General features: G+C 38.7%; 1 protein-coding gene across 1 annotated transcript; it reads right to left on the reverse strand.

The window, feature by feature from the left end:
- Nucleotides 1-3,987: 3,987 nt before the first annotated feature.
- Nucleotides 3,988-4,938, reverse strand: LOC131687062 (uncharacterized). The gene has a single exon (XM_058971104.1). The coding sequence runs from the start codon at nucleotides 4,936-4,938 to the stop codon at nucleotides 3,988-3,990; it is 951 nt and encodes a 316-aa protein (XP_058827087.1).
- Nucleotides 4,939-13,283: the final 8,345 nt, after the last annotated feature.

Here is a 13,283-nt window from a genome sequence, read left to right on the forward strand (position 1 = left end):
AAGATCTATTCGGAGTCGCCATAATTACCGTGGGTAATACCACATTTTTAAAGTGTATCATGACAGACGACTCCAATACCTTTATCACGAATTGCACAAAAATTAAGTTTTCTGCTTTGGTTGATCTAGGTTTAGAAGAAAGTATTGTTGTATTCACAAAATTCACAATTGCGAAAGAATGGAAAATCTTTCGTGTTGGCTTCGTCCACAAATATTTGGATAAATACAAAGCAAACATTTGCTCTTGATGCTCAGGGATCAGAGCTTATAATTTATTTGGTAGTCAATTTTTAATTTGATATCGCATTCGAATATTCTTTTTTGTGCAACTGGACTTCTGGATATTTACCTAAGCTTTTAGTCGTTGCGAACTCTAGTTACAAATAACATCTTCATATTTTGTATAATTGTTGACTGAAGTTGAATGTTATCAATATATGCGTGTATTGATTTGTACATAATCAGACCGGCTACATTAAATTAGTAGGTGGGAGTCATGTGTTTACGGATGATAACTGGAAGTCGCTTGGCTTGACATTCCAAATTATTTAAGGCTTTGATTTTCATAGTCCCCTTAATGTCTCTTTCAAAAGAACCCTCTTGTTAGTTAAAGATTTCTAAAGTTTTGTTGGACCCGAGGGCGTCATCTTGGATTACAAAATGGCCTCAATCATCAATTTCGATCATGCCATGTTTTGTTGCAAATGGCAAAAACACGGCTACGCACCCTAAATCTCTCTTTCCAAGCCAATACTCTCACCAAGTCAAACCGTCATGCGCACCGGTATGGTTTGGTTTTCGGAGGACTTCCGTTTCTGCGTTTCAATCATCGCCTCTCAGAGATGAAATGTACTTCCACAACGCTCATCGCTATGCACAGTCCAAAGTATGTAGTTATTAACGCTAAGCGAGAGTGAGTTAAACTACAGAAAGGCACACAACCAATGATTGGCCTCTGGTCGTCGAGGGTAACAAACAAACTTGTGAAGAAAAAGACCCAAAACTAGGTCACTACGCTAGTGTGGTTGGTACCTACTTACTACGACTACGTTTCGCGCCGGTTCGGTTGCGTCTAGCTCATGCCAAGAGAGCCTCCCTTCGAAGCATAGCGCAACACGCGACACAGCATAGACCGAGAACAAATGCCCCCCCCCCTTCCGCACTGCTCCACGGTTATGTTAGATCATCTTGTAAGTCTCTCCGTCGTCGCGCTGCGTCGTGTCGCGATCGAAATGCACTTGGGCTTCTCGGGTTGTGTAGGGGGGTGGGGTGGTCATAGAGTGTACCTACTCGCGTATAAGCTAAACCATACATGCACACTAAATGGTCTCGGAAGCGAGCGAGTACACTCTCTATTTCTATGCTACTGCTTGCGGTGTGTGAGCCGAGCTTAGAAACCACTTCTAGCGATCATGAACGCCTGGTCGAAACCGTTGCTATGCAGGAAAGCGTAAAAGGAAACCTGAAAAGCTTCGCAGCGATTAGATGTTGCTGGTGGGATGCAACCGATAGGGTGGTTGCTGTGGGGCTTTTTGGGCATGGGCAGTGATTGCCAGATTTCAGGTTGTTCTCGAGTGGACAGGCAAACGAACAAAGACAGTGCGTAGTCAGAATTGATGCAATTCTTTGATGATGATGATTCTTCAAAGTATTAAAATTCGCCGATAAATATTATCGACTTCGATTTTGAGCAAGTGTTTTACGAAACCGAATCTCTCGTGACAAACGAATTGAATATGAAGAAATGCGTTAAGAAAAGATTTTATGTATTATTGCGTTATTGACTATTTTTAAAGAATTTTCTCAGTAGAGGTCACCTTTGATATGATAAATATCTCAAGGTCCTTCAAAATCCGAGATTCTAAAGGTTTCGGCAAATTTCAAAAATAGCTATTTACAAGTCAGAACCAGATCTTTTTTCACCATGATGTTGTACTGTATGCTGTATGTATGTTTTATCTCCCACAACTTTGTTAAAGACTATAAATCAATCAGGTTTTATTAGAAGAAGTTATTAATCCCTTCATGCCCATGTTGTTTGTGGACAACAACGTTTTTAAACAGCTATAACTTTTGATTGGGGCAAGATTTGCTCACAAAAACAAGTAACGCGAATAAATGTGACTATTGCTTTTTATTTGAGTAATAACAATTACAAGGATCAGCTCTAGACTGAAGTTATTGCAATTAGTCTGATTGGATTCCAATGGAGCAGTGCTGCCAGGGACAGTTTACGTTGATGACGGAAAATGAATTTTTCATATATCTTTGTTATGATGCAATACTTTTTGTAAATTGATAAAAATTATCAATTTGGACTGTTTTTGGCTACGTTTTCCACGTAATTGGACTATTGTAATTATTTTAGGAGAATTGTATTGAGCATTAGAAGGTAAAAATTAACCAGCTTCTAGCACTGCCATGGAAGCACCTATCTTTATGAAAATAGGCTTTTCGTGTTTCTTGACCCCACCGTATTCAAGGAAAAATAGCTTTAAAACCCTACATGCACTAGAAAAAAAGTTGGGCACGAAAGGGTTAAACTTTTAATGAAGAGATGTCTGAGTCAGTTTTTAATGCTGTCAATCAGAGCAGGGTGGTGAATCCATAACCGAGTCCCGTGAAGTTTATTTTTTGTGCTAAAATATAGTATGTTTGGAGAAATTTTAGTACATTTCTTCAGGTATTCGATTTTTATAGACTTTATACTGATGTATTCGGCTTTTTAACAACTAAATTTTCGAAATTGAATCATGTTTTTCAGTTTTAAAATTCTAGAGTTCGGTTTGAAATCGGGTTTAAACATTGAAAATTTTCGGTTTCGTGCTGGGCTGTTTGATTTTTGGGCCTCGGTCGGATTTGGGTTTTACAATTTTGAAATTCCCGGGTTCAGTATTGACCAATTATACAATTTCGGGTTCGGGTTGGGTTTGCGTTCTACAATTTTACTGGCTCGGGCTTGAAAAGAAAATCAAACCGTAAACCTTCCATTTGAGACTTGGTTTGAGAAAATCAGTTCAGTCATCATCGAAGAAACGATGTGACTTTAATTGTGGAATATAAATATGGAAATGGAAATGGAAATTGTGTCGATAGTGGACAATATATTCAAAGAATGTTTAATTGCTGTCTAGATCAAAGTAATTTGTGGCCATTTTAATAGAATTTTGGCCTCTGAGGTATTACGATTGTAACTGTTTGTATGGAAAGTTCCAGTGTGACTTCACTAACCAACCAGTAACTTCGGAACCAAAAGATAGAACAGAATGAAATTCAATTGCAGGTAATGCGATTACTGTATCTCTCATTTGCGATCAAGTTCGTGAAAATCGCTCAAGAATTCGCTGGAAAATAGAAGTGATAATAGTTTAGGAACTTAAAATCCAATAGCGTCTTCTAGAAGCGTTCTACCGTTCAATTGAAACTAAGTTTGTGCATATTGGTTTAGCCATCTATGAGGAAATTGAGTGACACACAAATACACACAGAAATTTTGCGATCTCGATGAACTGAATCGAATGGTATATAACACTCGGTTGGTGTTCGGATCTCAAAAAAAAACCTTTTTTTTGAAGCAGCTTTTTTGTGCAGCTCAAAACTGAAATTATATATTCATTGGATAAATTCACTCCGATATTTCACCTTCAATTTCTTACATGAATAGTTTTTTCTCCTCACGCTACCACTATCCAAATGCTCTCTTTCGCGCTAATCCACTTTCTACTACTTCACTTTTAAACTTCCAAATATCTCCAAATGACCGCAATAACTTTATTAGTGATTAACGTTTTTCTCTTTCACTGTCAACGGTTTGTTTTGGTTTTTCATTCTCCTTTGTTGTCTGTCATACGGAATACAGACATTTCGCCGTGTTGCCAGATAAATCGCAAGGTGCCGCAACAGCCCCTCCCGTAACTCTGGTGCAGTTTCTCAAACGCAGCTAGACGTTCCGTCTACAATCTCTGGCACCGCAATCTTCGCCACTGCTCACCGGTAAAGCTTTCCACCAGCTCGAAATACCACCTGTCTGATTCTTCCATCTGCACCTCTTATCACTTCGTCCACTACACTTCTAATCCAGCTCTTTCTGTTCTCCTCATCCGCCATATAAACTAAAGCGCTCACTTGCACCAAACGTTGCTCGTCTTGCCATTTTGACCTCAAGTTAAGTGTCGGTAGATACTCTCTTACCCACCGTTTCCACAGCTTGTCGGCAAGCACTTGCGAGCGCTCATAATGATTTCGCAATGCCTTCACTTCACTTCCAGGTAATAGCCTCATTTCTCTGTCACATGAGGGATATCCGAGAAGAAAGTGGTTTGGAGTTAGCGCTTCAGGATCCGCATTTTCCTTCGACACAAACGTCAACGGTCTTGAATTTATCATTCCTTCTGCTTCTGCCAACGCTGTCTCTAGCACTTCATTGGAAAGTGATCTCCCGTCTTCCAACTCCTTCAACGACTCTTTCACCGACCGAACTAGCCTTTCCCACAATCCTCCCATGTGTGGGGCCGACGGGGGATTGAAACTCCACCTCGTTTTCGCATTCGTAAATTTTTTGCTACATTCTTCACTTATATCCCTCAAAATTGTTTTGCTGGCTCCTATGAAGTTGATACCATTGTCCGAGTAAAATTCTATAGGACACCCTCTTCGACATACGAATCGTCGGACTGCCATCAAGCAGGACGTTGTAGACAGGCTTCTAGCAACCTCCAAATGAACCGCTCTCGGTAAGCACGTGAACAATGCCACCCACATGCGCTTTTCGCTTCGCCGACCGACACCTACATTAATCGGGCCAAAAAAGTCAACTTCCGTGTATGTGAAAGGACGAAGGAATGGTGTAACTCGCTGCACTGGTAGTGGTGCCATCCTTGGTACAACTGGTTTACACTTGAACACTTTGCACCAGACACAATTCCGCACCACCTTCATGACTTCCGCTCTGATTTTTGGGATACAGAATCTCTGCATCAACTCATTTACTACAGCTTCTCGTTGTCGATGGTAATGGTCGATCAACCGTGACGTTATCAAGTGTGCTCTTGGCAACATAATGGGGAAACGCATCTTGAACGGTAGAAATTCAGCTTGTGCTGTTCGGCCTTCCACACGCACTACATCGTTTTCGTCCAAAATAGGCGAGAGTGTAGTTCAATAGAACTACGAACTATTCATTATATGTACGAAAAATTCGTATGTTTTATGAAAATTATCTGTACGAAACTAATGCATAGCGATTTACGAATATATTCTATCAGTGCGGAGATTCGTTACGAACCGGATAGCGCACGTCACGGTTCTCACTATCACGTTCCATTTCGAAATCCTCGACACATCTAGGACTTGAATTGATATTTCCGTTTTATGAAATAAGCACGCCGTTCGAAGCTCTTCTAATACATTCGCCTCCACAACCTCGTCACTCGGCCAGTCTCTCTCTGGCCGGTACAGAAATGCCGGTCCGGCAAACTAAATGCTATCTGCCGACAAGAACGATCGTTTAGACCACTTAGTCAGGTCATCCGCAATATTTAATTTGGTGGCTATCCACCGCCAATCCGAAGCGTTTGTTCACGACAGGATAACTCCTATTCTAAATGCGACAAATTGTCCATATTTTCGTGCATCCGACTTGACCCATGAGCGCACAATTCTTGAATCTGTCCAGAAGACCTTCTTTATTTCAAAGTTGTGATTCTCCAGTATTGCGTCCTTTAGTCGAGCGCCCAACACTGCTGTCATTAGTTCCAAGCGAGGGCTAGAATGTGGTTTTATTGGAGCAACTTTAGATCGAGCCTGTACCAACGTACAGTACGGAACTCCTCCAGACAGAATCCTAAAGTAGCAAACAGCTCCGTATGCGTTCTCACTGGCATCTACGAATATGTGTAGCTGCAGTGACCCGTAATCTAGCGTACCGCCATCGCCGAAGTAATATCGAGGAATTCTCACAGATTCAACATCTTTCAAGCACGTTGTCCAGCGCATCCACTTGTCCATCGCATCGTCGTCCATCGTTTCGTCCCAGTCGCAACCGTTTCTCCAGAGGTCTTGTACTATGATACGACCGTGGATTGTGAAATTTGCCAAGAGCCCAAGGGGATCGAATAGACTAATGACGCAGCTCAGTACAATCCGCTTCGTTGGTCGTTGTCCGCCGGTTCTCTTAGTTGAGTCGAGAATGTGAACACATCGCACTTTGTATTCCACACAATACCCAGAACTCTCTCATAATTCGTCTCCTTATCTCGGTGAAAATGAATTTCTTGATCTGGCTGTTGTTCTCCAAGTCGTATGAGAACTTCCTCGGCATTAGATGCCCAGTTCCTAATGTGAAACCCGCCGCGGGAATGCATCACTCGAACTTCTTCGGCTCGCTGCACTGCCTCCTCTATGGTATCAGCGCTGTCGAAGTAATCATCGACATAATGTTTTCTCACCACTGCTTCTACTGCTTCTGGGTATTCCTTTGCAAACTCTTTTGCATTCTTATGCATGACGAACAGAGCTTGGCTGGGTGAGCACGTTGCACCGAAAATGGCACAGTCCATCACGTACACTTCTCCACCGAATAGGAACCGTTGTGTTTGACGATCTTCAGGGCGGATCCGCACTTGGTGGAACATCTCGCGAATGTCTCCACCGAATCCTATTCTTAGCTCTCTGTATTGGCATATCACTGACGGCAAAGAGACAAGCAGATCTGGACCCTTCAATAATGTTGAATTTAAGGAAACGTTTCGAACGGTGGCTGCTGCATCCCACACCAGGCGTACCTTACTGGGTTTCTTCGGATTCAGCACGATGTTAAGTGGTAAATACCACGTCTTATGTCGCTCAGTAGATTGTAGCTCCTGTTGCGTCGCTTTGTGGCAGTAACCCTTCTGCAAATACTCCGTCATTTGCTTCTGCACGTTCTGATGTAGCAGCGAGTTCCTAGCAAGTCGTTTCTCGAGGCTCTTCATACGCTTCTCTGCCATACCAAAACTGTCCGGAAACCGCATATCCTCTTCTCTCCACAACAAACCAGACTGGAAGCGTTCGCCAATGCGTAATTCTCCAATATCTCCCTGGCCCTACGATCATCGTTCGATTCTGGAATCATGTCCACCGTCACAGCCGAATCTTCCAGCACATAGTGTGATTTTAAAAGGTAATAGAGATCTTCGTTAGACACGGTGGCACATGTATGGTAACCGAATAAGTTAGACTGATCCTGTGCCTTCTCTTGTGGACCGTATATAGTCCATCCCAACGTTGTTCGTACCGCTATTGGCTCACGTGGGTTCCCAATTCGGGATTCTAATGGAGCGAACAGGTGCAAATGCTTCAATCCAATCAAGATACGCGGTGTTTCTATTGGGTAATCTGCCACCTGAAGGCCCTGTATGTGCTGGTAGTTTTTCGTAAATTCAGCAAACTGCAATGTTTGTCTTGGTAGTCCTAGCTCTATCACTGTGTGTGCGTTTCTCATTTCGATCTTCTGTGATGAATCAATGCTCGATTCCGCTAGATCAATAATCTTTGACTCAATCCAGTCAAACTATTTATTTTATATTATCCACCGTGAAAGTAGTTTAAACGTGCTACCAAGGGTCTATTCATGAAAAACCAAATTTTTAATATAACTTTTGCAATTTTAATTTTCTACCAATATATCTTTTAGATGTTTTTCAGAGTTTTTGAGGACGAACATTTTCGTCCTATATATTAAAACTCTAACTTCCATTTTTCGAAAGATATAAGTAGTTATGATATCAGAAATTGATTTTTTAAATAAAATTTGTGAAATTGTAAAACAATGTCGTGTTCGCCATTTTTTTTTCTCAATTCCAAAGAACCCAATTTTTGGCGAAAAAGTGCTCATAACTCTTAAACGATAATAGTTAGATATGCTGTGCTATGAAACAAATTGTTCGCCTTAAAACAAAGTTATTGGAATGAAACAATTTTTCTGAGAAACTCTAAGAAACACCCTAACCGTTGATTTAAAATTTGTTGTAAAATGAAAAGTATAACAGATAGAGCTTATATGTCTTCAACTAACTTTTCTAAAATACTATTTCTGAAGTTGTTTGAAAACTTTTTTTTTACTCCTGGGAACTTCATATGTCACCGGACGATTCAATCTATATGTCCGGAACCATATAACAGATCCATACGAAATTTCAATGTAATCTGTGGGGATGAAATCCATTTGAGAGTAAGTTTATACAATTCAGCCCAACCATATTCGAGAAACTGATGTAAGTTTATTTATTTTGAAAGATTGCCATTTTTCCGAGTTTGCCGAAACCTTTTATGGCTGGCAATGTGACACTTGTTTTTGGAGCTGTGCCAACGTAAGGACTCGATTCACACTCACAAAAACGCGACGCGAGACAGGACACAACACTTATTGTCCTTATTAACTTTAAAAAAGGATTAAAAAATACATTTTTGTCGACCGGTTTCGGGCTCGATGTTGCCCATCTACAGGAAGACGTCCGACCATGTAGCTAGATCTCAGGGTCGGACATCGTCCTGCCAATGAGACTTCGGAAAGGACGGAAAAAGGAAGGTTTGATGAGGGGTGCAACCAACTGTCCCCGCACTTTCCATTTGTTACTTGGTTTGTGAAGGTCGGTTCAGTCAACACCGAATAAATGGTGTGTCTTTGATTCTGGAATATGCCCGAGCCCTGGAACTTCTGGAATTGTCGATAGTGAACAATAACTTCAAAGAGTCTTTAATTGATCATCAGTGATCTAGATCGGCGAGGCGAAGTAACTTGATGTCCATTTCAGTACATTTTAACCTCTGAGGTATTGCGATTGTAACGGTTTATATGGAAAATTCCTGTGTGACCGTACTAACCACCCAAGTAGCAATTCAAGTTTTATAGCACGCTTCAAGTGCAATCTAAGTTTTATGAGTGGCTATGAAACTACTATAAAACCTCAATTGTTACCAGGGGCAGCCCATAACTCCGGAATTGAATTGATCTAAATAAAATTCTAAGGCAGTTAATGGGAGTGTCTTATCTTTCATTTGATTTCAAGTTTGTAAAAATCGGTAGTGAGTTCGTTGAGATATAGATTGGACATTAGCTTAGGAGTTCGGCAAGTTCTCTGAGGGCATCAAGAACTGTCATAGGCGGCCTATGTGACCAAAGCTTCGATTTGTCATTGGCGATCAAGAACCGTAAATCCAAGTAATTTTGCATATATTTTGTTATGAATGGCATCATTTGGCCGTCATTATGGTACCAGTTTATATGGGAATTTATTGTATAACCGCCGTCTTCCATGCGTAACTTCCGAAGCAGAACTTGAATCTAAACGAAATTCAATAGCAACCTATACATTTGAATATAATATTGTTGAAAGCGACTCAGCTGTCGCTGATGAGAAAAATAAGTGAATTGATTTGCCACATACATACTATCTCGACGAACTGAGCCGATGGAAACTTGGCTCTCCGGGCTTCGGTTAAAAAGTCGAAATTCCGAGTGATTACATAACCTTTCAATATGAGAAAGGCAAAAATATGGTCAACAGTATTTACAGGCTTTCGATGGTGTCTTCAGCAAAGTTCCATAAAACCCGATAAAGCATCTTAATTTTTTTCAAGGGGGTTCTTCCATTATTGGAATTTTTTTTATTTATTCAACAAAAACAAATAATTTCTCTTCTGCAGCCTTGTAAACCTGCAGGCTGCAGAAGTAAATTTGCTGAAGATATATTTGCATATTAATTTATACTAGTCAAATATATCCATTAGACCTCTCCACATCTTGAAAAAGTTTTGAAATATACATCGGTCAGCTCAAATTTTTGTTCTAGTTGTGAATTTAAAAACTCGCCAAAAATGGCTTATTTTGGACATGATTTAGAGGTGTCTCCAATAAAAAATCGTGTTTTTGCTATATTTCCATAGAAAGATCACTTAATTAATAGGCTCCCGGAAAGCAAATATAGCTCTGGTTTGCTGACGAGAAAGCGAAGACCTGGTTCAAGAAACCAGGCGTTTGGTTTCTTGAACCAAAAGACAAGAGGTCGTCTTCGCTTTCTCGTCAGCAAACCAGAGCTATATTTGCTTCCCGGGACATCACTCGGGGCATGTGGCTTCAAGCGTTCACATATGTCGTGTGAACTGTTTGGATTTTTTTGTGGCTAACTAGTGCACACAACAAAAAAAAGCAAAACCTAATTTATATCCTAACATATTTGAACAGGTGAACATAGCTCTATTCGCAATAGAACTTAACTGGATTTTCACATAGAAAAATATTTCAAAACCAACGCAAATTAGTAGTATTTTTTCTTGGTTTTTTGTATTCTTTTCTATATAAAAATCCAGTTAACAAATTTTCTATTGCGATTAGAGCTATATTCACCTGTTAAAACATGTTAAGATATGTCTAAGGAACAACATTTGACGATATGTGGGCATGTAGGGCCTATTGAATCAAAGTGTAAGTGATCTTCCTATGGAAACATAGCAAAAACACGACTTTTGATTTGAGACACCTCTAAATTATGTCCAAATTAAGCCATTTTTGGCGAAAGTTCTTAGATTCACACCTAGAACAAAAATTTCAGCTGACCGATGTATATTTCAAAACTTTCAAAATGTGGAGAGGTCTAATATCCATGCATTGGTAAGGGTTTCTTAAAATCAGTTTCAGTTTTAGGAAGTTTTAGACACCATCGAATTGCATAACTTTGCTGAACATACTAACTAGTTTTGATGTCAGTTCTGAGATGGCTTAGTTTTACAATATGTTATGGAAAGTTGTTGTTCTTTGAAAAGCGCTTCATTTCATTTAAAGAGAAGGTAGTTCTAATTTCAGTAAAATTTGAAATCGAACTTTTTAATCGGTTCGATATAGAGTCTGACTGTCTTTAATGAAGTTGTAGAACAACACATATTAGGCAAATTTGCTGAAGACACGCAAGTTCTATTATTTCAAGAGTGCTGATTCAAATGGTCCTTAGTGACATATGTAAACAAACTGAGTTATTTGCAGCACAGCATGTGATTACAACATAGATAACGAATACCGAAAACAAGGACTCATTATACCCAGTATGTATCATAATAACAAGCATTATATAAAAAGACGCAAAGTTTTTGATCATATTTTGAAATTTTGCACTTGAGACTTTTTTAATTGAAAGGACATATGCGTGAAATATTTCAAAACCTCTGCAACTGTTCATAGGCACCATGCAAAAACGACGCAAGATTCATTTTATTCTATGTTTTTCCCACTGCACACAGGTACCTAGTAAAAACGTCCTAAGCATGAAAATAAAAGAAATTATTTTTTTCTGTTCATGCGACTTATTTTCGAAGTTGAATTTAGAAAGTATTATAAATTAAATGATAATTGGAAAGCTTAGTTATTCTAAAGTAACATGCCATTTGTTGATTTTAACCACTTTCAGCTAATGGTTTGTTAATATAAACTAAAGTTTCCCGCAATTTTTTTCTGCAAGACTTCTTTTAAATTCAGTGCAACTATTTACCATAGTAATGGAGAATATTCGTATTCCCGAAATCATTTTGTCGAAAACTTTGAAGAAATTCAATATTCGTCATAAGAGCCTTATTTGCAGCGTCGTATGATTGTTGGGCCCGAAAAAAAGACCTATGTGAAAGGTCCTAAAATTTCCAAAAGGACACATCATTCTAAAGCACTTAAAAACTACATTAGCATTAAACATTTCATGTTTTTAGGATTATTTACCTAAAGAGCATAGTCCTTAGACTATATTGGCATTATTGCTCCATCAAACCACATATTTGTTCTCTAATAGGTATTTGTTTTAGGTCTCTGAAACTCCAACCTCAGTTTTTCTCAGTTCGAGCTCAATGTCACTTAGAACCTTTTGAATAAGTACTCTTGATTTATACTTTCCATGGCACGAGAAATCCAAAGGTAAGTTTTTGGTGTTCCTTAAGAACGGTTTTATTTCTATAACCTATGTAGTTTTTATTTCACACTAAAGCACCCTTTGGACAATTTGAAGAGGCGGATAATTTACTTTAAAACATTAACTACTAAACTTTTTTCGTTTCAATGTTATGAGAACTTTCATATAAGAAATATAACTTTTTCAAATAGTAATATCGTCGATTGGGACACTTAACGGCAAGCAAAATAGTTTTATATCTTGCAATATTTACTTAAAAAAGTAGTTTATTTTTAATAAAAAGTATATATAACTTTCTAACGGAAGAAGCCAAAGGTTTGGTATATTGAGACAAACTGTTCTTCTTCAAAATATCTGAAAGTATTTCTAAACTCATCTTAATGAAAAATCAAAAATTCAAAAGTTATAACCATTTTCTGAGACACACCTTATTTTTGTGTAATTTTTTGCAAAATGAAAAGTACAAGACATAGTGTTTCAATAGCATCGAAAAAGTTTTTTAAAATTTGATTTTATTCAATTTTCTGGAAGACTCTAGCTCGAACCGTTAAAAAGTTAATGTTCAGATTTTAATAAATTTAAACCACCCTATCCACTATTCAAAACAATAGAAAAGTCTCATAAAGTGCAAAATTTGGTCATGATAACGCAACTATTTATTTTATATTATCCACCGTGAAAGTAATTTAAACGTGCTTCCAAGGGTCGATTAATGAAAAACCAGATTTTTAATATAACTATATTAGATGTTTGTCAGAGTGTTTGAGGAAGAACATTTTCGTCCTATACTTTAAAGCTCTAACTTCCATTTTTCGAAAGATATAAGTATATAAGATATCAGAAATTGATTTTTTAACCCAGTTTAAGGCAGTGGCATCTATTTTTCCACCTTTTCGTTTCGTTCATAACGCAGAAATATGAAGTGAGAAGTGTTCCAATCTTATGAAATCTACTTGTTAGGAGTCTGGCAACTCTTCTTATCCTACTTTTTATTGAGATATAGTGAAAAGTGTCTGATTGGTGAAGTTTTTTGAAAAAAATACGGCGATTTCCTTTTGGATAATAAAATCAACTTTAACCCTTGTGAAGGCAAGCTAAAATCCTAACACTAAAGGGCAAGCCGGGCCTCTCAGGCCCGTCTAAATTCAAGCTCCTTTTACCGTTCTCATGTAGAAAGGTTATGCAATCGGTCGAAATTTCGACTTTTTAATCGAGACCCGCAGGGCCAAATCTCTTGTACCATTCGACTCAGTTCATCGAGATCGTATAATGTCTGTATGTGTGTGTATGTATGAATGGATGTATGTATGTGGCAAACAATCTCACCGATTTTTCTCAGAGGTGGCTGGACCGATT

This window comes from Topomyia yanbarensis, chromosome 3, assembly GCF_030247195.1.
Source record: "Topomyia yanbarensis strain Yona2022 chromosome 3, ASM3024719v1, whole genome shotgun sequence".
NCBI lineage: Eukaryota > Metazoa > Arthropoda > Insecta > Diptera > Culicidae > Topomyia > Topomyia yanbarensis.